This window comes from Pseudochaenichthys georgianus, chromosome 13, assembly GCF_902827115.2.
Source record: "Pseudochaenichthys georgianus chromosome 13, fPseGeo1.2, whole genome shotgun sequence".
Classification (NCBI taxonomy): domain Eukaryota; kingdom Metazoa; phylum Chordata; class Actinopteri; order Perciformes; family Channichthyidae; genus Pseudochaenichthys; species Pseudochaenichthys georgianus.
This window is the reverse complement of record NC_047515.1, coordinates 15,504,949-15,525,550: the sequence shown is the minus strand read 5'-3', so window position 1 is coordinate 15,525,550 and position 20,602 is coordinate 15,504,949. Positions and strand designations below refer to the sequence as shown.

The window sequence follows — 20,602 nt, the reverse complement described above, 5'->3', positions numbered from 1 at the left end:
GTAAAAAAATATGCATTCATCATCATAATTATTCTATATATATATAATTTACAGTGCCTGTAAACCGGAGGAGAACGCTGGCATGTATTCTCCTACTTGAAAGACTACGGGGGGATGGGGGGCGCCGGTTTTGGGTGCACCCCCTCAACCAGCAAAGGAGACAACAAGGTGATTTTCATCACCTCGTGGCTGAGCTGAGGCTGGACAGCCAACGACATCACCAATATTTTCGGATGAGTGCAGAGCAGATGGATGAACTGCTGTCCCTCCTGGGCCCTGAACTGACCAGACAATCCACAAATTACAGAGCTGCCATTGAACCCAAGCAGAGACTGGCTGTTGCACTTAGGTCAAATGCCCATTTCACAGACAATACATCACTGACCACAAATTTAATAAAGGTTTTATTTTTTAACAATTTCACCCCAAACAACACTTTAAACAGAAACATCAAATATAAACAATCAACACAAAAAAAGTAACTATTTACAGTAAAAAAAACAATGAACTCAATTGCTCAACTATTGTTCGTAAAAAGACTCCTGCCAAGCTGAGCTACTGCTGGAGGACAGCATGTCTGATGGCCCTGTAGGTGTTGATTGGGCGCGTGGGGGTTGGGGTACACTTGGCCGAAAGGCTACTGGCCTGGAGGTGTGAATGGAATGTTGAGTGGCGGGGGGATGGTCAATGGGCTGCCAATGTTGCTGGTGTTGGGTGTCTCTTTCCAAGTTGTGGAAGGTGTTTAAAATAGAGATTTTTGCCTGATGTTTTCTGTCTTTGTCCAGTCTTTGCAACATGGGCACAAGACTGAGAGCAAAGTAGTATGACTCCTCTAATTCTGAGTCTGGCATGTGTGGTGCAGTTGGAGGTTCCTGCAGTAGAGATATCAGCTGCTCTCCAAGGTCTGTGCTCTGTGGCCTCCTCCTTGTGTCCCGTGTGGAACGCTGGGCCGCTGCTGGTGTGGAAATGGGATCCCTGGGGCTACGGGACCTAGAGGGCCTTTGCCTCTCTGCAGAGGTTGTGGGTACCAGAGGTGGTGGGGCTGGAGATCCACATGCTGTCCTGGCATGTTCCTCTGTTTCCAATGACAGGGGTGTAGATGCTCTCTCCATGTCTTCTACAGGGGAAGGATTGCTCAAGCTGCTTTTTGAACTATATGAAAAGAAACAACATGAAAACAATTAAAACCTTTTTTCTGGGGATTAATTTATGCAATAGGAACATATTTATGTAATTTAAAATAAAGTCTTTCATACCCTTTGCAATACATCATCACAAATTACAAAATTATATAAATTAAAATATGTGCATACATACCTCCTTTGCTGTACATAGGGCAAAAGGAAGGACATTATGTCTGTATACTTCCAGCCCTTTTGCGTGCCGCCTGCAGATCCACTTGGGAGAGATTTCTTCCTGTTTTTAACAAAAGCATCCCGGAGTGACTTCCATCGTGCCTTGCAAATGTCGACTGAAACAAAGAATAGATTCAGATTAATAACATGATTTCACATATTTTTCTTTGCTTTTTTTTAGCATTCAGCTATCGCCTAGGATGCGCTACTGTGTATGTAATACAATTTATAATAAATGGTTTTGTCTGACAAATGACTGCCAAATTATTCTTGTCTGTCCTCACAATTTATCTGACTATAAATGCAAGATTTTCCACCACAGCATACTGTATTTAAACATTATTGAGAGTATTTTGGGTAGTTGTTATAACACATGAATAAAAACAAATTATAATACAAAAATATAATATCATTATAAAGAGTTAAACACAACTGTATTGATCCCTGGGCGAAATTCACAAGATAAAGTATAGTTAAAAAAACAATATTTATAAAAATATAAATACAAAATAATAATAATATAATAATATTATAATCTTGATATAGGAAATAAGATCTTACTTTATTGTGAAATGCAAGTTTACTGAACAGTTTTTTAACGACTTTCACAAGATGTTAAACTACTGAATGGCTCTGTACTGTACCTACAAGTATTAATTAACTTTAAAACATTAATATGTAGTTGTTACCTTCCACTCCACAAACTGCAGCGACTAAAAACCAGGCCTTGTCCTTTCTGATGTTGTCCTTGTAAAAAGCATTGGTTACATCGTATAAAATTGTGTGTTTCTCCACTTCCATTATGAACACCTCGTCGTCCATTGTGCGTATCGTAGTGGAGGTGTTGTGATGAAGGAGGGGGGTCTGCTAAATTAGTATATACGCGGGATGGGCCTGGCCCGGATGCTCACCTTTCCACTTCCTGCGAGGGGGGGGCTGCCTGCCCGACCTTACCTTACGGCTGCGCCGCGGCAAAAATAGGATTCATCCTAATTTTAGAGAAGCGCTGCGCCGAGCCGCTGCGCCGAGCCGCTGCGCCGAGCCGCTGCGCCGAGCCGCTGCGCCGAGCCGCTTCTGGGACGCGTCTGAGCCGTAACGCGGCGCGTGTGGTGGAACAGCACCCATTGACTAGAGTGGCCGCGATCCTTACGACCGCCGCGGCGCGGCCGTAACGCGGCCGTAACGCGGCGCAGACGCTCCTGGTGCGTTTAGGGGGTAAGGCTATCGCTATTGGGTTATCCCTCTGCGCCCCCGCGCAGCACTGAAACACTTGTAGTACACGCCCACCCGCTAGGTGGGCCCCACCCTCGGGCCTCCTTCCGGTATAAATAGGAAGGGGGCCCGGCAATCTGCTACCTCTTTTCTTAACCAACCAGCACAGTTACAGCCCGTCCACACTACAGCGTCGACAGCTTCAATCTGCCCATTCACTTTGAATGGGGTGAAGTCACGTTGCCTCGCTTTTTCGCCGTACTGAATTGTGGGTAGCATAGCGGTCCGTCTCCGCCGGAGACGCCGGAGTAGCCAGCGCCAGCCAATCAAATCCCATTTCGGAAAATCTGACAGCTCAAGCCGTAGCCAAACCGCGTCTAAGCTGGGAGAGATATCCCGCCGTTCATTTCTATATTTCAAAGAAAGATGGAGGAGAAACTAATTATCACTGTAGCAAATCACCCGGTTTTGTATGACCAGACCCTCTTCACCTACCGGGATACAAACCGGAGGAACCAGGCATGGAGGGAGGTGGCAGAGACAGTGGGGGAAACTGGTAGGTTTTCGCCTGTTTGGGAGTTTATATATATATTGCTCCCATAAAATCCCCGGTGGTTTTTGCTTTGTATGTCGGGGGCGGGAGATTCATGTGATTGGTTGTTGGTCGCGTTGCTTGAATAAAATCCCCAAGCTTCAGACACGCCCAGCTCCAAGCTTTTTTTGAAGCTGTCGTGTGGACGCTCTGTTATGGCCCCTACACACGGCGGCGTGCATTGCCGCTTCAACGCTTCTGCCCATTCACTTTGAATGGGGTGACGTCACGATTCGCCGAACTGCATTGTGGGAGCAAAGCATAGCTTCTCTCGCGTTGCTCGCTGCAAAAGTAGAGCAATGTTATACTTTTGCCGCCTCGACGGAGGCGTCAGCCAATCAAATCCCTCGTATGTAAATCTGACAGTACAAGCGCTAGCCAATCAAACCGTGTGTATGTTGGGAGAGCCAGACCGCAGTTATTTCCCATATGTCAAAAAATGGAGGAGAAAATGATCGTGGCGGTAGGGAATCACCCGGTACTCTATGACCAGTCCCTCTTTACATACAGGGATACAAACCGGAGGAGCCAGGCATGGAGGAAGGAGGCAGAGACAGTGGGTGAAACTGGTAGGTTTTCGCCTGTTTGGGGAGTTTATATCCAGTGTACTTCGTTTGAATGGACAGCTAGCAAGCATAGACAGTATATTTAGCCAGCATGGATGTAGCATTAATGCTTTGCTTTGTATGTCCGGGGCGGGACATTCATGTGATTGGTTGTTGGTCGCGTTGCTCGCGTTGACTCCCCAAGCTCAAGACACGCCCACCGCCAAGCGGCAACGCACGCCGATGAGTTATGAGCAGCAGAGATAAAAGCAGTATGCGAATCCTGCCGGGGGTCAGAGCACGCGTACGCGGCTCTAAACCAGCAGGTATGCACACACTGTGCTCGTCTCCCCTCGGGCGACGGGAATCGGAGAGCGGACGCTCTTGCTGCTGTGACCGAGGAGGACGATTGGCCCGTCCAGGCTTACGAGCCCTTGGACGGGCCTCGTGTCCCTGGGGCCGAGTGCCGGGCAGGAGTCCGAGGAAAAAGGCAACTCCTGCCCCACCTCCCTCCACAGTTCACCGTTCGGTTCTCCCCTCCCTCCTCTCCCCCGGACGGGGGAGACAGAGTCGGAGCAGGGTGCCAGCTTGGCGGCCGAACATGCTTTCCCCCTCTCCGTCACCACAGCGCGGTGGCGAATAACATCGCGCGGCTCTCCAACTGGGTGAGAACACTGGTAGAGCGGTCCACCACCGAGGCAGAGGAAATCAGCAAGGCGGCCAGCACGGCGCTCATTCTGTGCGCATCCGTCACTGTCTCCCAGGCGAGGATTTCCGCGTGGGTGACACAGATCCAGCGCCACCTCGGGCTGAAGTAGGCGTCTGTTACGGAGACGGCCAGAAAAGTGCAACCTGATCTCACCAGAATGCGTGATTCCACCACGACTCCTTAACACCGCATTGCGTGGTGGACTCACGAACTTTGTTACATGTACGTGTCTGCACCACGCACACAACCCCAATGTAAAGTGAATGAGGCTCTTTTGTCGTGGTGCACACACGCATTTCTACAACGTCCTGCAGTGAGCTTTTATTCTATAAAACGTTTTTAAAATCTACTTTATAGCTTGTAGTAACTCACGGGAGGCTTCTTTTATTTTATTTGTATTCATAATAATTTAAATTTTTCGTCAGAATGTATTATGGTGCATTAGTTACGAATTTTTGTTCTCAAAAAACAGTGCATTGTGTGTAATACAACTGTGATTTTTATTAAATTAGTTAGTTTTTAAGGAAGGCCAGAGCTTCAGCTGTGCCACATAGATTGTTCCCTTTTAGTTAACGTTTTTTAAAAGAACATTATATTCCGATTTGATCATGTCCCCTTTATTGTATTACGGAGAGCAATGTGAGCATCCATTCCCATTGGATAACGGAGGATTTTACCCCGGAAGTAAGTATTCTCCTTACTGTCGATTGATTTTACAGTGCTATCTGCACTACTCATCAACTCAAAAACACCAGATTATCCTTGTTGATTACACAACATTGATTGGTTTAAATTGTGTACAATGCTTTTGTAATTTTCCCCTTCGATTCGGAGAAACAAATATGTGTTCAGTTTAGGATGGCCGAAGACACTACACTACCCCCATGACGCCGACCCTGGGTGGGCTCACTGCTGCTCTCTGATTAGTGTGTTGCTTGACCAATGACCCCCGACTTTTGTTTTGTTATCATTACGTGGCTGTGTGTTTAGATGAAAGCCCAGTGGCGATCTGTTCATCTGTTACACTGATTATACAGTAAAGCTATCGAAAATAATATGATATGCAGTACAGTACAAGTAGCCTACTTCTGGGTCTCTGTGTTTCATTCAAGCTCGGCTCTGTGTGTGTGTGGCACGAGCGCATTTTGTGAGTGCGCGAGCGGTAACGTGGAATGTTGTTAGCAACTGGTTAGCTAGCTATGCTAACGGATATGGAGGAGAGTCCTCTGCTGTCAGACTGAGAGGATCGTATAACCTCAGCTCAGTGGGGTAAGGACTCTCTCAGTGTTTAGATAGTTCACTTTAGTGTAAGTTATCTCAGTGGGTCTCAAACGGTTTGGTCACCATTTATGTCTCCCCCGTCCTCATCACCGCGCCTACGTCAACCACCTCCCCCCCCTGGCAGCATGTCCTCTACCCCCGCACCATCTCCCCCGTCTCCATCACCGTGCCTACGTCAACCACCTCCCCTCCCTTCAAGAAAGCATCTGCAGTCTCCGAAGCCTGATAAGGATGTGTGTGTACAAAACAAAACAAACTCTTACTGATATGTGCTGGGTCCAGGCTCAAGGGCGTATGGCATTCTCAACTCTTTCCAGGATATGCCGGGGCCCTGCTTGCCAGTAGCTTTGCCGATATCTGTGTTGATAGGTAATAGATTAAGAGCGGTGAATCATCTTAGAAACAGGAAGCGCTCAAACGTTTGTGTGAGTTTATCTAATTTAGCAGTGATTGTCCATATGTTTCTGTGTTGGTGGTTGTGCCACAACCGTGCATGCATGCACAGGTCATAGGTGCGCTATAAAATAGCACTACACTCCTGCAATGTGTGCGAAAGACAATAGACTTTACAGCATGTTTTTTTAAATTGAAGTTGCGTTGGTGTTTGTCTGTTGGTTGTTGACGGCAGTGTGTGCCCCTTGGTTAATGATTGCCCCCCCCATTCGATTTGTTCTAGAGCCGACCCTGTGTAGGAACAATCCTGCAATCAAAATGTTCCTCAAAAGTATTATCATCAAAATATAGTTAAAATAGCGACAGTAAAAGTAGAAGTACTCAGATCTTGTAGCCTACTTGAGTAAAAGTAGAAGTACACAGGTCTTGTACTAGAAGTACCAGAGTGTAGGAATACTCTGTTACAGTAAAAGTCCTGCATTCAAAATGTTCCTCAAGTGAAAGTAGAAAAGTATTATCATCAAAATATAGTTAAAATAGCGACAGTAAAAGTAGAAGTACTCAGATCTTGTAGCCTACTTGAGTAAAAGTAGAAGTACACAGGTCTTGTACTAGAAGTACCAGAGTGTAGGAATACTCTGTTACAGTAAAAGTCCTGCATTCAAAATGTTCCTCAAGTGAAAGTAGAAAAGTATTATCATCAAAATATAGTGAAAGTAGCGACAGTAAAGCTGGTAAAGGTGCAGCTAGTTTGAATGACTTTGTATACTGCAGGATAGCTTGTGGATTTACTCCAGGTGGAACTAAAGTCTGATTTAACACTTGATTAGATTTCTCATCATTCATCCACATCTGTAAAGTAACTAAAGGTATTAAATACATGTAGTGGAGGCTATACAGATAGAAAGACTAACCCTTGCACAAGCATGAAAATAATTGTTCAAAATGCTCAACAGCCAAAATTATAAACTGACTGCTACACAATTCAAATAAATGCTTTTATATATATCTATTAGATGTGACTCTTTGGCGTTTCTGTTATTATTAACACTGCTGCTTTAGTTGTTCTGACTGCTAAAATCCTCTGTTATTCCTCATTTTAAAGCCGATATTCCGTGGGGTCGGGGGCTCGGGTCCTTGTCACCTTTTTCATACCTGATGAGTTTGCATCCCTGTAACTAGTACCACAAACCTGTTAACTAATTATAATCAACCAAAACATTCTTGTTAATTATGTTACATACATTTTAAGCTGTCAGGCTTACATTGTAACTGTAGGTGTTCGTACATTTATTCATACAGTTCTGAGATGTTCAATACTTTATGTGTTTCAGAGTGAGAGTGCCGTTGTGAAGGAGAGGGAACTGTCCCTGGAGCTCGCCAGAATCCGGGATGAAGTGGGTAAGTGGGATACAGCAATGACTCACTCACTGCTCTCTGCATGGCGTGTTATACAGTATACTAACACAGGGAAGGGAGGAATTAGCTCTGCTCATGGAAGGCTAACCATAACTCCATAAAACAGACACTGTGAAATATAGCCCTGTTATCATTGCTTCATATCAAACGTTAAACAAACTCTGAATGTTACAGGATTTCAATTGAATTATTTTACCAACATTTTTCAAATATGGGCAAACAGAGAAAACATTTGGAGGAATAGCACAAATCTCTAACCTATTTTATATTCTTGTCACTTGTGATCTGAACTTGGATCTGGTGAAACGAACTGAAGCTCTATGTTGTTTTCCAGCTTTCAGTGTTGCACACTGGGAGCAACTGCAGCAGGAGAAGGAGAAACTGGAGCGCCGCTTCAAATCTGAGCTGCAGGGATTGCGGGCTCAGCAGCAGAAGGAGCTGGGAGTGCTGGAGGAGCGGCTGAAGGCACAGCACCAGGCCGAGGCCCAGAGCCTGCAGGCCAATCAGAGGGCCGAGCTCCAGGAGCTGCGGAAAAAACAGCGAGAGCAGGTGTGTGTGCTTAGATAAAGACTGGATATCAGATGGACACTTGTGTCTAAATGTGATGTGAAAACCTAATCTCCAAAATAAGATAATTCCTCATGTGCCTACTCTAGATTGAGGAGATGAGTGAAGATCACGAGGCTTCCTTGATGGAGATGGAGACGGCTCACGACGACACTCTTGCCACTCTGCAGGAGGAGCATGCCAGGACTGTGAAGAGTAAGCGCCACGTTTTAACCCTGTTGATCTCCTCTACTGAATCACACTGCTGAAAGAAATAATATCATATTTTTTACTTAAATCAGATCTGAAGATGGCCCATGAACAGCAGACCAAATCTTTAGAAGAAGACTTTCACAAGATCAGACTGTCACTGCAGGTAAACAGGCCTCCCTAAAAAAAACGTTTGGGAAAATACATTATTTATAGTAACTAACCTTTTAATTTGTGTCTGGTCACCAGGATCAGGTGGACACGCTGACGTTTCAGAATCGCAGCCTGAGAGATCGAGCTAAGCGATTTGAAGAAGCTCTACGCAAGAGCACCGATGAGCAGATATTGGTAACCGCTGCATTAAACAGTACAGGACCATGTGCTGACTGCTTTGAGCACATTTGCTGAATAAGAGCTGCTGGTGTTGTAAAGTGGTTTTTAAGACTGGTATTGGTTTTGACTCATGTTGTCTGCTGTTGTCAGGATGCGTTGGCCCCGTATAAACATATTGATGAGGACCTGAAGAGTCTGAAAGAAGTGCTGGAGATGAAGAATCAACAAATCCATCAACAGGAACAAAAGATTTCAGAACTGGAGAAAATAGTAGGCTTCAAATGTGATGTCTAGCTTCTGTTTGATTTAGCTGTAGTTATGAATAACACATCAAATGTTGTTTAAGATAAAGATATCAAATGACGGAAAACATCGTCATGACATACTCTGCTATGACTTTTTTGTATGTATGACATACTATACTATATACCATATAGTGTACCATATTTAAAGACATACTATACAATTACTTTGTATGACAACATTTTATAATACATTGAATCACATAATATACTTGTAACTTTCTTTATGACATACTACACTATGACATTGTATGGCCTACTATACAATATAATGATATTATAATATATATAATATAATAATATAATATAATTTGTTGCTATAGGCTGTTAGTCTACTATAAACCCAAATATAAATGTCTCTGTCTCGAATTGTCATTTCATCATGTTACACCTGAAATATAATGTCATACCTCATTTAAAGAATTTAATGTGCTGCACCTTTCTCCTGTGTTTTCGAGCAGGCTGAAAAGAATGTGTACCTGGAGGAGAGAGTACAAGTGTTACAGCAGCAGAACGAGGACCTGAAGGAGAGAATTGACAAGAACCTTGCCATGTCCAGGTCAGATAAGCATGCCAGTGCATATTTAAAACCAGAGGTGGAAGAAGAACTCAGATTTTGTACTTGAGTAAAGTAGAAGTACCAGAGTGTAGGAATACTCTGTTATAAGTAAAAAGTCCTGCAATCAAAATGTAACTCAAGTAAAAATACAAAAGTATTAACAAAATATACTTAAGGTACCCAAAGTAAAAATACTCATTATGCATATTGTTCCATTTCAGAATAGTTTATATTTTATCTTTTGATTATAATTATTGATGCATTAATGTGTGTATTAAATTTGGTAAAGGTGCCGTTTCTTTTACTTTGTATAGTGCAGGGTAGCTTGTGAATTTACTCCAGGTGTAACTAAAGTATTTTTAAAGTGTTGAATATATTTCCCATTATTAATCCAAATCCGAGAAGTAACTAAAGGTACACAATACATTTAGTGGAGTAAAAGTAAAATATTTACCTCTGAGTTGTTGTGGAGTAAAAGTACAAAATAGCATAAAATGGAAATACTCAAGTAAAGTAAAGGTATCTCAACATTCTACTTAAGTACAGTACTTGAGTGAATGTACTTAGTTAATTCCCACACATGTTTAAAACTAGTTCTAACCTGTAGAAGTGAATGTAGGTGGACTTAAGATGGCACATTAGTTACAGAAATCTTTAATTCTGCTGCCAAAATTCAGCATCTTGTCATAAAAACTGTTGAACTTCTCCAAATGTTACTTAGAAATATGTATATGTACAATATAGTGCTCAAGGGTTATACAGTCTGTGCACAGAGAGAGAACCTTTTTAGACAAACACAGTAGTGGGAAAAGCTGTTAAAGCTGTGACCGTGCAGTTGGAAAGTTCTGACTCCTGCATTTGAAAGGATTGCATTGCTAGTCTTTTGTATTTTGACCTTTTCCTACCGCTTTTCTTCCTCAGGCAACTCTCTGAGGATAATGCTCACCTGCAGGTGAACGTGGAGAAGGAGAGCAACGAGAAGAAACGTCTGAGTCGCAACAACGAGGAGCTGCTGTGGCGTCTTCAGACAGGCGAACTGAGCCCTCACATGTCCCCCAGCGCCTCCCCCCTCCATCGCCCCCTCTCTGGACCAGGCTCTCCGGCCCGCCCTCACTCCTACCATCAATGACACCCTTCAGGGAGGCTATCGTATCAAACGCTTTCTTGTTTCTGGCATCGGAAACCATGATTTTTTAAAACTCTTCCTGAATGTTTAAAGGATTTACCAGTATGTTGATGGACGGACATGATGACAGGTGTGGTGCATTTCCAAAGTCAACCCCGAGGATTTTTAAACTCTGACCTAAAGAATTGTATAAACGATCAGAAGGGAATCCTCTTTCTCTATTCCAAATGACTGAACAGACGTGCTGTGGGACTGCAGGGGATTTTAGTCATTCTAGACTTCAGAGAGCAGGATAAAAGTACCGTGCCCCCCCCCCCCACCCCCCACATCACCACCTTCTCATCCAGCGCTCAGGATGATGTATGTACAAGACATTTCCAACATCACAAGTGCAAGGACAAACACAAGAAGCGCCTTCTCCGTCCATTCTCTCCAACCAGCAACTTCTATCTAGGCACAGGCAATACTTTGAGTAAAATCACAGAACTACCTGGTTACTCTCAAAGTGTGGATTCTTCTCTGGGGTATGTTAACATTTTCATTCTGAAATATTTCATATATCAGGAGTGTATGAATGACTACCAATCCTACCTTATCTCTCTCTCTCCTAGAAACTAGATATCAGTGATGACCCTGAAATGTATGATTACAACTCGTAAATCCATTGAACTGCCAACTATACTATTGACTATAAGTTTGTAGAAGCGTGTAAATGTATTGCTCTCTCTAAAGCATGTTCTGTCTTCCAGTTATGCATTTTATTTTAAGGTCACCTAGAGTGTGACAATATGGCAGGAAATGTGTAGACGGCAACACAAGTAACCTCTTATTCTTAATAAAACTCACCAGGATGTATTCAAATGAAGACAGAAAATATATCATGGTGTTATACACGTTTTTTTGAATGTGAGATTGGCTTCAGTTAGGTTAAGAAAAGAAAATGATTTCCCACACAAGTGCAGGATCTGCAGATACCACCAAAGAGGAAGCCGTTAAGCACAGCAGTCCACCTTGTATTGTGGTCTATAATTGATGGCTGTCAAAATGTACAGTATTGACCTGAACACATATATCCAATATATGTTCATCATGTTGAATTTGTACAGTTATTTTTATTTCCCTTTTGAATTGTTGCTCTATCTGTTGCTGTACACTTTTTTGCGAACAAATACTGTATAAAGTGAAAATCTAATTTATACAAAATGTCTCTTTTTGAACCTTCAAAATTGGCAAAAACCCTATTGAGAGGTAAAAACCAACATTTATCTAGGGAGCAAATGTATCTAAAGTAGTTAGAACAATCCTCGAAAACTGCAAGCGGTTACCTCATTTATTATTTTAGATTATAATCTCAGGTATTGTGGAGAATAATTAATCAGCAAAGGGAAGAAACTGCCATATCTTTTTCTGTTGGTATTAATCCCATTTTTATTTTTGCTCATGTTTACATAATCACCAAGCTCAAATGTCTGTTTTGCAGGAAGTCCATTGAATGATATGATTTGAATGTACAGAATATGTATAAATATGTTATACAAAGTGCAATCAGCAAATATGTACAAATACATTGAAGAAATGTTGCTTTAATACTATAATATACTACAAAAATCAGATCCCCTAGGCCCCCAACATGTGGAAATATGCAGTGATATGTTTGCAGGTGACTTGTGTTATGTATGAGCAGCAAGGCAGATATAGAATTAATTTTACTATGTTCTGTGGAGTGGAAATGGCCTTCCATCAGGTTCTCCGATTGCACTGATCGCCTCTGTGTCCCGTGGACATGACCTTTTACACATTTACTGAATGTTTGTTTGACACTAGATATGAGGTTTTGTTTACAGTTTATAGAAAAGTTGGTGTTTCACGTGGATGTGGGTACTTCTGTTGATTGTTTACGGTTAAGATTGTATTCAGTATATCAGAAACTGAGGCTCTGGTTTATATGAAAGCATGTCTTTATAAGGTCATTGTGCATTGTTCTTTGTTTTACTTTTCTTGTGCTTTTGTTTTATTTATTTATTTATTTATTTGACCTCCTTCAGAACCGCAACTGTAGCTTAGCTGGTTAAAATATTGTGTTTAGTGATGAGAAATGTATGTCTACACTGTATATGTTGCACTTTGTATTTAAGTATTAAATCACGATAAGAACATCATTTGTTTAAAAGTTATTTCCAGTGTGGATACATCTTTGATTGCATGACGTTCTTTTCTATATTTTGCCAATCTTAAAGGGAACATTTCAATAGGAAGTAATAACGAAGTGTACAGTATCTGAAAGAGATACCACTAAAGCTTATAACAGTCAAAATAACTAGAGTAGTGATATAAATATTACTTCTTCATGAAGTTCTGCAGCATATCTATGGGCACAGGGAAGATGATGGTGGAGTTCCTCTCCGCTGCGATGGTGTTGAGGGTCTGCAGGTATCGCAGCTGGAGACCAGAGGGTGACTCAGCGATTATCAGGGAGGCTTCTTTCAGAGCCCTGGAAGCGTTCATCTCTCCCTCTGCAGAAATGATCTGAAACGCAGACAGACAAGATTAGTTCTACAAATGTTTCACGGTTAGAGGAACATTTGAAAATAAATCTTCCGCCTGTTGACCTTGGCCCTGGCCTCCCGACTGGCTTCTGCCTCGGCTGCCATGGCTCTCTGCAGCTGCTGGGGCAGTTTCACATCCTTGATCTCCACTCGCTCCACCTTAATACCCCACGCGTCAGTGGCATCATCCAGAGATCCCTGCAGAGGAATAAAGAATAATAAATACTTGGCCCACGTTGCTAAATATTGCTAGCTCCAGAAATTAGTTATTTAATTATTTTAGTTATGTTTTTTTATCAACTTTTTTTAATAACATACTATTGTACTGATTGTTTGTATTTAATGTATCTGTTATTTCAAAATCTGTTTTATGAAATAATATCCTCTGATTTTTTTAAGGCAAATTGTAACCTTTTTCTGACTTACTATATAAGCAGTTTTTAAATACATATTTTACGACGTTCTTTATGCCACTGTAAATGTTTTGATATCCTAATGATATTTTAAGTATGTTTTATGATTTCATTAATGGCATCTTTTTTAAATACTTGAAATGGCCTACTTTGTCTCTTTTACCTAATATAGGGGCCACAAGAACATAAATGACTATTTTCCATTTCTTTCAACCATTACTTTGATATCTTTTTAGAGTGACTATGTAAAATCCTCACTCCTCACCTGCATACTGAGTGATATGCCCTCTCTGTCAGATAACAGTTCTGCCAGGTTTTTGGTCCCAAGTACATTCCTCAGGGTGGTCTGAGCCAGCAGCTGTGTGGATGAGTGTGCGTTGCTCACATTGGCCACAGAGGAGATGGGGCAGTGTATGCGGAAGTACACCACACCGTCCACGGACACTGTCACTGAGTCTCTGGTGAGGATCTGAGAGGTGCAAAGCTGCAGTTATGATGCGGCTACTAAGTTGATCACACAGGAAGATGGTCGACAGATTTCATTAATGATGGAGAGGAGCTGTGATACAGGAGAGACACAACTGATATTCTCACATTTGGTCATGAGTGGAACAAAACAACGTACCTCTTGTGGGGGGATGTCAAAAGACACTGTTCTCAGATCAACCTTCACAAAAGTATCAGTGCAGGGTAGAACAAAGAACAGACCTGGAAGGAAATAAAGACCATGCTCAGTTTGTAAAGGTTGTAGATAAAGTATATTAGATCATAGCAAGGTAACTATTTTTTAAGAATGTTTTAAGAACATTTTGCCCATATTGTGTATTCATGTAGTGACAAACCTGGCCCTTTAGGTTTCCTGTCTGTGATCCGTCCGAGTCGGAAAATGACGGCTCGCTCGTACTCCTTCACTATCTGTATGTTAGAAACACAGCCATCCATATAGAGAACATAACAAAGGGAAAAACCATTGGCGTAAAGGTAGAATTGATATCTTATCAAATCATGATTTCTCCCGAGCTACAGTAACACATACCATCTTCACATTTGATTAATAATAAAAAAAAAAAAAATATGCTGTTAGTCAGTCACCCTGTCTTAGCTAGTATATGTATTTAGGTGCCCTCAGTGTCTGGTATACAAAAATGGAGGAGGGATATTCTGAAATTACACATTTACTAGAGTTGTGTCATCAACTAAGCATTAGCTTTAGGATTTCTGACCTACCAACATTTTTTACACAACTGACATTTTCTAAACTAGTGTACATTACTGAGAATATGCTATACCTTAACACACATGAACAATGTGATTGGGAAGGTTGCTGTAACGAAGAGGAGGAATATGAGGACCAACAGCCAGCCGAAACATCCCAAACCTCTTGAGTTTTTATCTGTACAGAGAGAAAAAAGTAGGAGAGGAAAAGTGTTTTGCATAGTTGTCATGGCACCTTGGTTCCTCATGTATTGTTGTCATTTCCACCCTTCTCATTTTTCATTAACAATGTAATTAATATCTGAGCGGAAGTCATGTTACTTCTTATCTAGCGGAGTGACAGGGTAAGCTGCTGAACTATTGATGTACCATCCTGATAATCACACTGTGGTGTAGTTGTCTCATTTAGTTACAGACGGGATATTACAGGAAGCATTCAAAGTCTGAGGGTAGATTTTTCAGTCAGTATAGGGCTGCAACAAACACTCATTTTAATAATCTATAGTATCATGATTATATTCTTCTTGATATATAATTTATTAATTAAAAAGAAAAAACAGTAGATGCAAAACAATTCAATTGCATTCAACATCAACATTTTGCAAATGTGTGCAAAAAGACAAAATATAGAAACACCAATACAAACAAAGACTTGGAATAATAATGGGAAATGGAATTTAACTTAATTAAACGCTTTCTAAACAATTGAAGTTAGTTTTGTGCCAAAGAATTGTGTCATCTCTGATTATCTAATAAACAGTGACATCCCTCCTTGATCCCTATACAGCACAATATGCTATCCCTGGCATTTTAATCCTCATTTAATGACAGTCACAGACTCATTTTTTTTTTGATGGATAATAAAAAGTATTTACCTTCCACATTCTCCACAGCAATCTGAAGTTTACCCTGTGTAACCATCTCCGCTGTGCTGGACGTTGTTGAGGTCATTAGTGAGTTTGTTGTCGGAGTGATGGATCAAGTGAAACAGCGCAGCGCCTGTTTACCTGTTTGTTCTCCCTGCTGGGTGTGGCCTGGCCCCTCCCCTCATCATCTGACACACACGTAAACTCATACCACCTACTTGGTGTGTGACTCTTGGACTCACCTTGTAGTGCCAACTGGTAACATGAACCACAGAGCCAAACCAGTCTATGGCTCCTGTGTTTGAAAGTTCAAAGTTTAGCTCCTGTGCTCTTCCATTATACTCTAACCTTCACGCCTAGTCTGAGTCGGACACCTGTTGAGTGCAGCTTATGAATAAACAATAAGTAGCATCGAAGTCGTGAAACATGAGCGCATGTACAGGCACAAGGAGATGTGATCATGCTCTCCTACTTTCTCATGGTTTTGTTATTTATTTACGTTTTGTAGTTCTCATTCATAACACTCCGTTCAATGTCTCACTATGGGATGCGCCTCAACGCGTATGCAAACAGAAGCATCAATCTCATTACGCCAATCCTGATTGGCTGGTGATCTTGACATCTACGTCAGGGAATCCACCCACCCTTTAAGTAGCTTGCGCTACGACGCAGCGTCATTCAAACACCTCTTCTCGCTTCAGAGCACATCTCGAATATCAGTAGCCGGGCTAGCTTAACGGTCCACAGACTGAACCCAAGCTAACATTCGGTCGACGGGCGCTTGCCAGTTACTTTTTTGCTTTGCAGAAGAATTGAACAAATATTAACACACCAGTTAATATTGTAATCTGCCCCGCCATTTTTTCTTTCGGAATAACGGTAAGGTTTGAATTTGACTTCAAACAGTAACATACCTGTTGCTAGTTTATCCCTCCGCGCCGACACCACGGCGAGCGAGGACGGACTCTTCTCTCCCTCACACCAGAGGAGACGGAGATAAGAAAGATATTAACACACCAGTTAATATTTTTTGGGAAAAAAATCTACCCCCTCGTTTTTTCCTTTCGGAATAACGATAAGGTTGGATTTCTTTTCTCTGTAACATACCTGTTACTAGCTTGGTCCTCCGCGCCGACACCCCGGCAAACGAGGATGGACCCTTCTCTCCCTCACACCAGAGGAGTCGGAGGCTCGGAGGCTCGGAGGCTCGGAGGCTCGGAGGCTCGGCTCTGCGGCTGCGGGTTTAAGATCTCGAGCACGGACTCACACCAGGTCTGCTCGTCCTGCCTTGGGCTGGAACACGCCCAGGAAGCTATCGATACCCCCGGTTCGTGCGGGCATTGTGCACGCTTCACCATCAAGAGCCTCCGCCGACGGCTAGCGCGCCAAGCTAGCCTGTCGGGACAGGACCCCTTCATGTCCGTTGATTCGCCGGCCGGCAATCGGGACATGGTGGCGACCGCCGCGGAGATTGAGCCCCGCGCTGTGTCAGGCTGGGGCTCAACAACGGCGGTAGCCGCGGAATCGGAGCCCTGCGCCGTGTCAAGCTGGGGCTCCCAGCTAGACCTCACTGTGATTCCACCCGCGGAGGATGTCCTACAGCTGGATTATGGAGGAGGATGAAGAGGATGCCTCTGAGTTCCTCTTATCCGACTCGGATGAGCACGAAGATGACATCTTCGTTTCATCTGCCCAGGCTGCCAAGCCGGAGGCGATGTCCGCTCCCCCGGGCGAAAGCACACCAGCTTCGCCCTGCCTCAGTATAGACTAGCAGGCCGTGTGCCAACGGGCTGCGTCCAGGCTGGACATCCCCTGGCCTGAAGTGGCCAAGGAGACCTCCAGATCTCGCTATGAGGGGAAGAACTTGCCCCAAGCAGCGAGGATGAGGAAGCAGCTTCTCCCAGTCTTTCCAGAGATGCTGGACGAGGTGTCGGTCTCGTGGAGCGACCGCCCTTTCAGCAACTAGGCCCCAATCCAGGGTGCCTCCTCTTTGGACTGTGACGGCATGGAGAAGCTCGGCCTGCTCCGCATGCCGCCCATGGAGCCGCTGGTGGCAGCCCACCTCCAACCGCGGCTGGCTTCGGCACCAAGCAGGAACCCCACGCTACCGGCAAAGGCAGACCGCTTCCAGTAGGCAATGACCAAACAAGTCTATAAAGCCGCAGCTTTGTCCGCCAGGGCGCTCAACGTCTCCACGCTGCTGACCGCCTACCAGGCGGAGCTCTGCGAGCACAGGTCGGTCAAACCTGCCGTGTGGGACGAAATCGCAGCGATCACGGACATTTGTCTCCGTGTGCAGCGCTGTGCAGTCCAAGCCACGGGCAAAGCACTGGGGATAATGGTGGTACAGGAGAGAGCCAGGTGGCTTACCCTGACGAACCTTCCAGACCGGGAAAAAGAGGACGTCTTGGACATGCCTATTGTTCCCGAGGGCATATTTGGCTCCGCTCTAGCTTCGATGCAGCAGCGGTGTGAGTCCAAAAAGAAGGAGGATGAGGCTCTCCAGCTTTGTCTTCCCCGAAGGGTCCAGCCGCCGCCTTCAACGGCCCCGCGGCAGTCCTTCGCTCAGGCTGCCTCACGTCCTGCCCGTTTCAAGATCCCGAAACAGCAGAGGCCACAGCCCGCCCCGGGTCTCCAGCCCAGACACGAGGCGAGGACGGGCTGGCCAAGAAAGTCTCCGGTTCCGGCAGCAGCCGCTCAGGCACAGCCGGCCCAGACTTTCAGCCACCAGACGAAGAAAAAGAAGAGGGCGGCCTGACAGCCTCCTCTCCTCTCCTCGATAAAAGAGCTGGAGGTTCCCTGTTCCCCAGCTCCAGAGCACGTTCCAGTGTTAGATGCTCATGTGTTTCCAGGGTGCAACCATGCCCCCATCTTCCCACCGCATCGAGTGATGTCAGAACGTCATCCTCAAGTTCGCGCCATGAGGGAAATGGACTTAACATCAACGACAGCAAGCTCCGCTGCTCGTTTAAGTCACACAAACACATGTCATCAATATTGTCTTTTAATAAATCATTTTCCACTGTCGTTTCCAGGCTTAAAGCCAAGGGCGCAGTCAATAAAAATTAAAAGAAAGACAATAAAAACAATAAACAGTCTGACGTCTACCCCCCTTCTAAGAGTGGCTGCTACCTCTCTCAGAAGGCGGACGATGGACGGGGCTGTGAAGGCATCACCGCCACGCGCATGCGCAGTGTCGACCGGGGTTGTCAACCCGGGGTACCATCGTGTTCAGACACTAGAGGGCCCCATAACACAACAAATAAAGACACAGAGGGCAGACGACAGGGATGTGACATCTCCACTCGCTTTAAGAAGCGAAAAGTGGAGGATGCTCACAGATTCTGCTTGGGTTTTCAAGACAATAACACGGGGTTACAGACTCCAATTCCCTGTCACCCCCCCTCACTTTTCGGGCATTCTGCATTCGCAAGCCCGGGGAGGGTCGGCCCATATTCTAGAGCAAGAGATCCTCTCGCTACTAGACAAGAAGGCTATATCTATAATACCCTCCGAACAGAGTCAGAGCGGCTTTTATTCCAAGTGTTTCCTCGTTCCCAAACGGGGAGGGAACGGGATTCGGCCTATACTAGATTTGAGGGCTCTGAACAAATATCTCAAAAGATACAAATTCAGAATGCTCACTCACACATCTCTGTTGCGTCTCGTGCGCCAAAACGATTGGTTAACATCAGTCGACCTGAAAGACGCGTATTTCCACATCCCTGTATATTATCCACACAGGAAATATCTGAGATTGGCCTTTCAGGGTGTCTGTTACAAGTACAGAGTACTTCCCTCCGGTCTGTCTCTCAGCCCGCGAGTGTTTGTACGGTGTACGGAAGCCGCGATAGCCCCGTTAAGACAACAGGGTATTCGCCTGGCAACTTATCTGGACGATTGGCTCCTTCTCGCACAGTCGGAGCAAGAGGCTATTACACAGACGAATGTCCTCGTAAAACACCTGCTCGACCTGGGTTTCGTAATAAACAAAGAAAAGAGCCCAGCCCAGACTGTACTCTTCCTGGGCCTACGCCTGAATTCGGTGCCCTTTACAGCCCGCCTGTCAGCAGAGAGAGTGAAAGCCTTCAGGGCTTGCCTCGCTCATTTCCAGCCACGCAAATATGTTCTCTTCAGATCATGTCTGCGGTTACTCGGGCTCATGGCGTCAGCCATTCTGGTGGTACGACTGGGACGCTTACACATGAGGGAGTTTCAGCGCTGGGTAGCTGCCCTCAGACTGGACCCCGCGCGTCATGGCGCTCGGAGAGTTATGGTCACTATGAAATGTGTAATGGCACTGCGCCACTGGCTGCACCCGACTTTTCTAGTATGGGGCGTGCCTATGGGTGCTGTCCTATCGTGGAAGGTGGTCACCACAGATGCATGTCTGACGGGCTGGGGGGGTATATACGAAGGTCGACCTGTGAGGGGTCTCTGGAGCAGAGACCTCCAACGGTCACACATAAATTATCTGGAGCTTTTAGCGGTGTTCCTCACCCTGAAACGCTTTCTGCCTTTTCTCAGAGGACATCATGTCCTCGTGAGGACAGACAACACGACCACAATATTGTATATAAACCGCCAAGGGGGTTTGCGTTCTCTCCAGTTACACATGCTGGCACGCAAACTGATCTTATAGAGCTGCGGACGTCTCCTCTCTCTGAGAGGGACGCACGTACCAGGAGTGATGAACCTCGGGGAGGATCTGCTGTCCAGAGGTGCACCACTATATGCAGACTGGACTCTACATCCAATAATTGTGAGTCAGCTGTGGGTGCGTTACGGCCGGGCCACGGTGGATCTGTTCGCATCAAAAGAAAATGCTCAATGTCAGCTGTTCTTTTCAATGCGCGATTTAAACGCACCGTTAGGCGTGGACGCGCTCGCACACGCTTGGCCTCCGGTCCTTCTGTACGCGTTCCCACCCCTGGCTCTGATACCCCCAACTCTGGCCAGAGTGAGGGAACAACGCGACAC

At 44.6% G+C, this 20,602-nt stretch overlaps 3 protein-coding genes across 4 annotated transcripts in view; 1 reads left to right on the top strand and 2 right to left on the bottom strand.

The window, feature by feature from the left end:
• mtus2b (microtubule associated tumor suppressor candidate 2b) overlaps positions 1-10,883 on the top strand; it is a 37,836-nt gene extending 26,953 nt beyond the window's left edge. The window contains exons 8-15 of one of the 2 annotated variants that reach the window (XM_034096842.1): positions 7,422-7,488; positions 7,841-8,055; positions 8,163-8,268; positions 8,355-8,428; positions 8,512-8,610; positions 8,746-8,865; positions 9,359-9,456; positions 10,378-10,883. In XM_034096842.1, coding sequence (XP_033952733.1) covers positions 7,422-7,488; positions 7,841-8,055; positions 8,163-8,268; positions 8,355-8,428; positions 8,512-8,610; positions 8,746-8,865; positions 9,359-9,456; positions 10,378-10,585 — 987 coding nt within the window. In that variant the 3' untranslated portion in view covers positions 10,586-10,883. Of the gene's footprint in view, positions 1-7,421; positions 7,489-7,840; positions 8,056-8,162; positions 8,269-8,354; positions 8,429-8,511; positions 8,611-8,745; positions 8,866-9,355; positions 9,457-10,377 lie in introns of both variants that reach the window. The other variant, XM_034096841.1, reaches the window with a different exon arrangement.
• On the bottom strand, positions 188-2,317 carry LOC139434966 (transcription factor Adf-1-like). The gene is made up of 3 exons (XM_071205241.1): positions 2,045-2,317; positions 1,318-1,471; positions 188-1,152 (listed from the first exon to the last, which is right to left on the bottom strand). Exons 1-3 carry the CDS (start codon positions 2,175-2,177, stop codon positions 522-524), a joined length of 918 nt encoding a protein of 305 aa, XP_071061342.1. The 5' UTR covers positions 2,178-2,317; the 3' UTR covers positions 188-521.
• Positions 10,884-12,919: 2,036 nt separating the features above from the next.
• Positions 12,920-15,677, bottom strand: stoml3a (stomatin (EPB72)-like 3a). The gene is made up of 7 exons (XM_034096849.1): positions 15,632-15,677; positions 14,831-14,934; positions 14,384-14,456; positions 14,167-14,249; positions 13,807-14,010; positions 13,192-13,326; positions 12,920-13,108 (listed from the first exon to the last, which is right to left on the bottom strand). The coding sequence occupies exons 1-7, from the start codon at positions 15,675-15,677 to the stop codon at positions 12,920-12,922; spliced, it is 834 nt and encodes a 277-aa protein (XP_033952740.1).
• Between the last annotated feature and the right edge of the window lie 4,925 nt (positions 15,678-20,602).

What these genes read in the sequence shown, in the direction of transcription:
- stoml3a (XM_034096849.1), bottom strand. Translation starts at nt 15,677, where the DNA reads ATGGTTACACAGGGTAAACTTCAGATTGCTGTGGAGAATGTGGAAG. An exon ending in TTGACATCCCCCCACAAGAG is followed by an intron (nt 14,011 to 14,166) that starts GTACGTTGTTTT and finishes TGCACCTCTCAG; the next exon opens with ATCCTCACCAGAGACTCAGT. An exon ending in GTCGGGAGGCCAGGGCCAAG is followed by an intron (nt 13,109 to 13,191) that starts GTCAACAGGCGG and finishes TCTGCGTTTCAG; the next exon opens with ATCATTTCTGCAGAGGGAGA.
- LOC139434966 (XM_071205241.1), bottom strand. Translation starts at nt 2,177, where the DNA reads ATGGACGACGAGGTGTTCATAATGGAAGTGGAGAAACACACAATTTTA. An exon ending in TGCAGTTTGTGGAGTGGAAG is followed by an intron (nt 1,472 to 2,044) that starts GTAACAACTACA and finishes TCTTTGTTTCAG; the next exon opens with TCGACATTTGCAAGGCACGA. An exon ending in CCCTATGTACAGCAAAGGAG is followed by an intron (nt 1,153 to 1,317) that starts GTATGTATGCAC and finishes CTTTTCATATAG; the next exon opens with TTCAAAAAGCAGCTTGAGCA.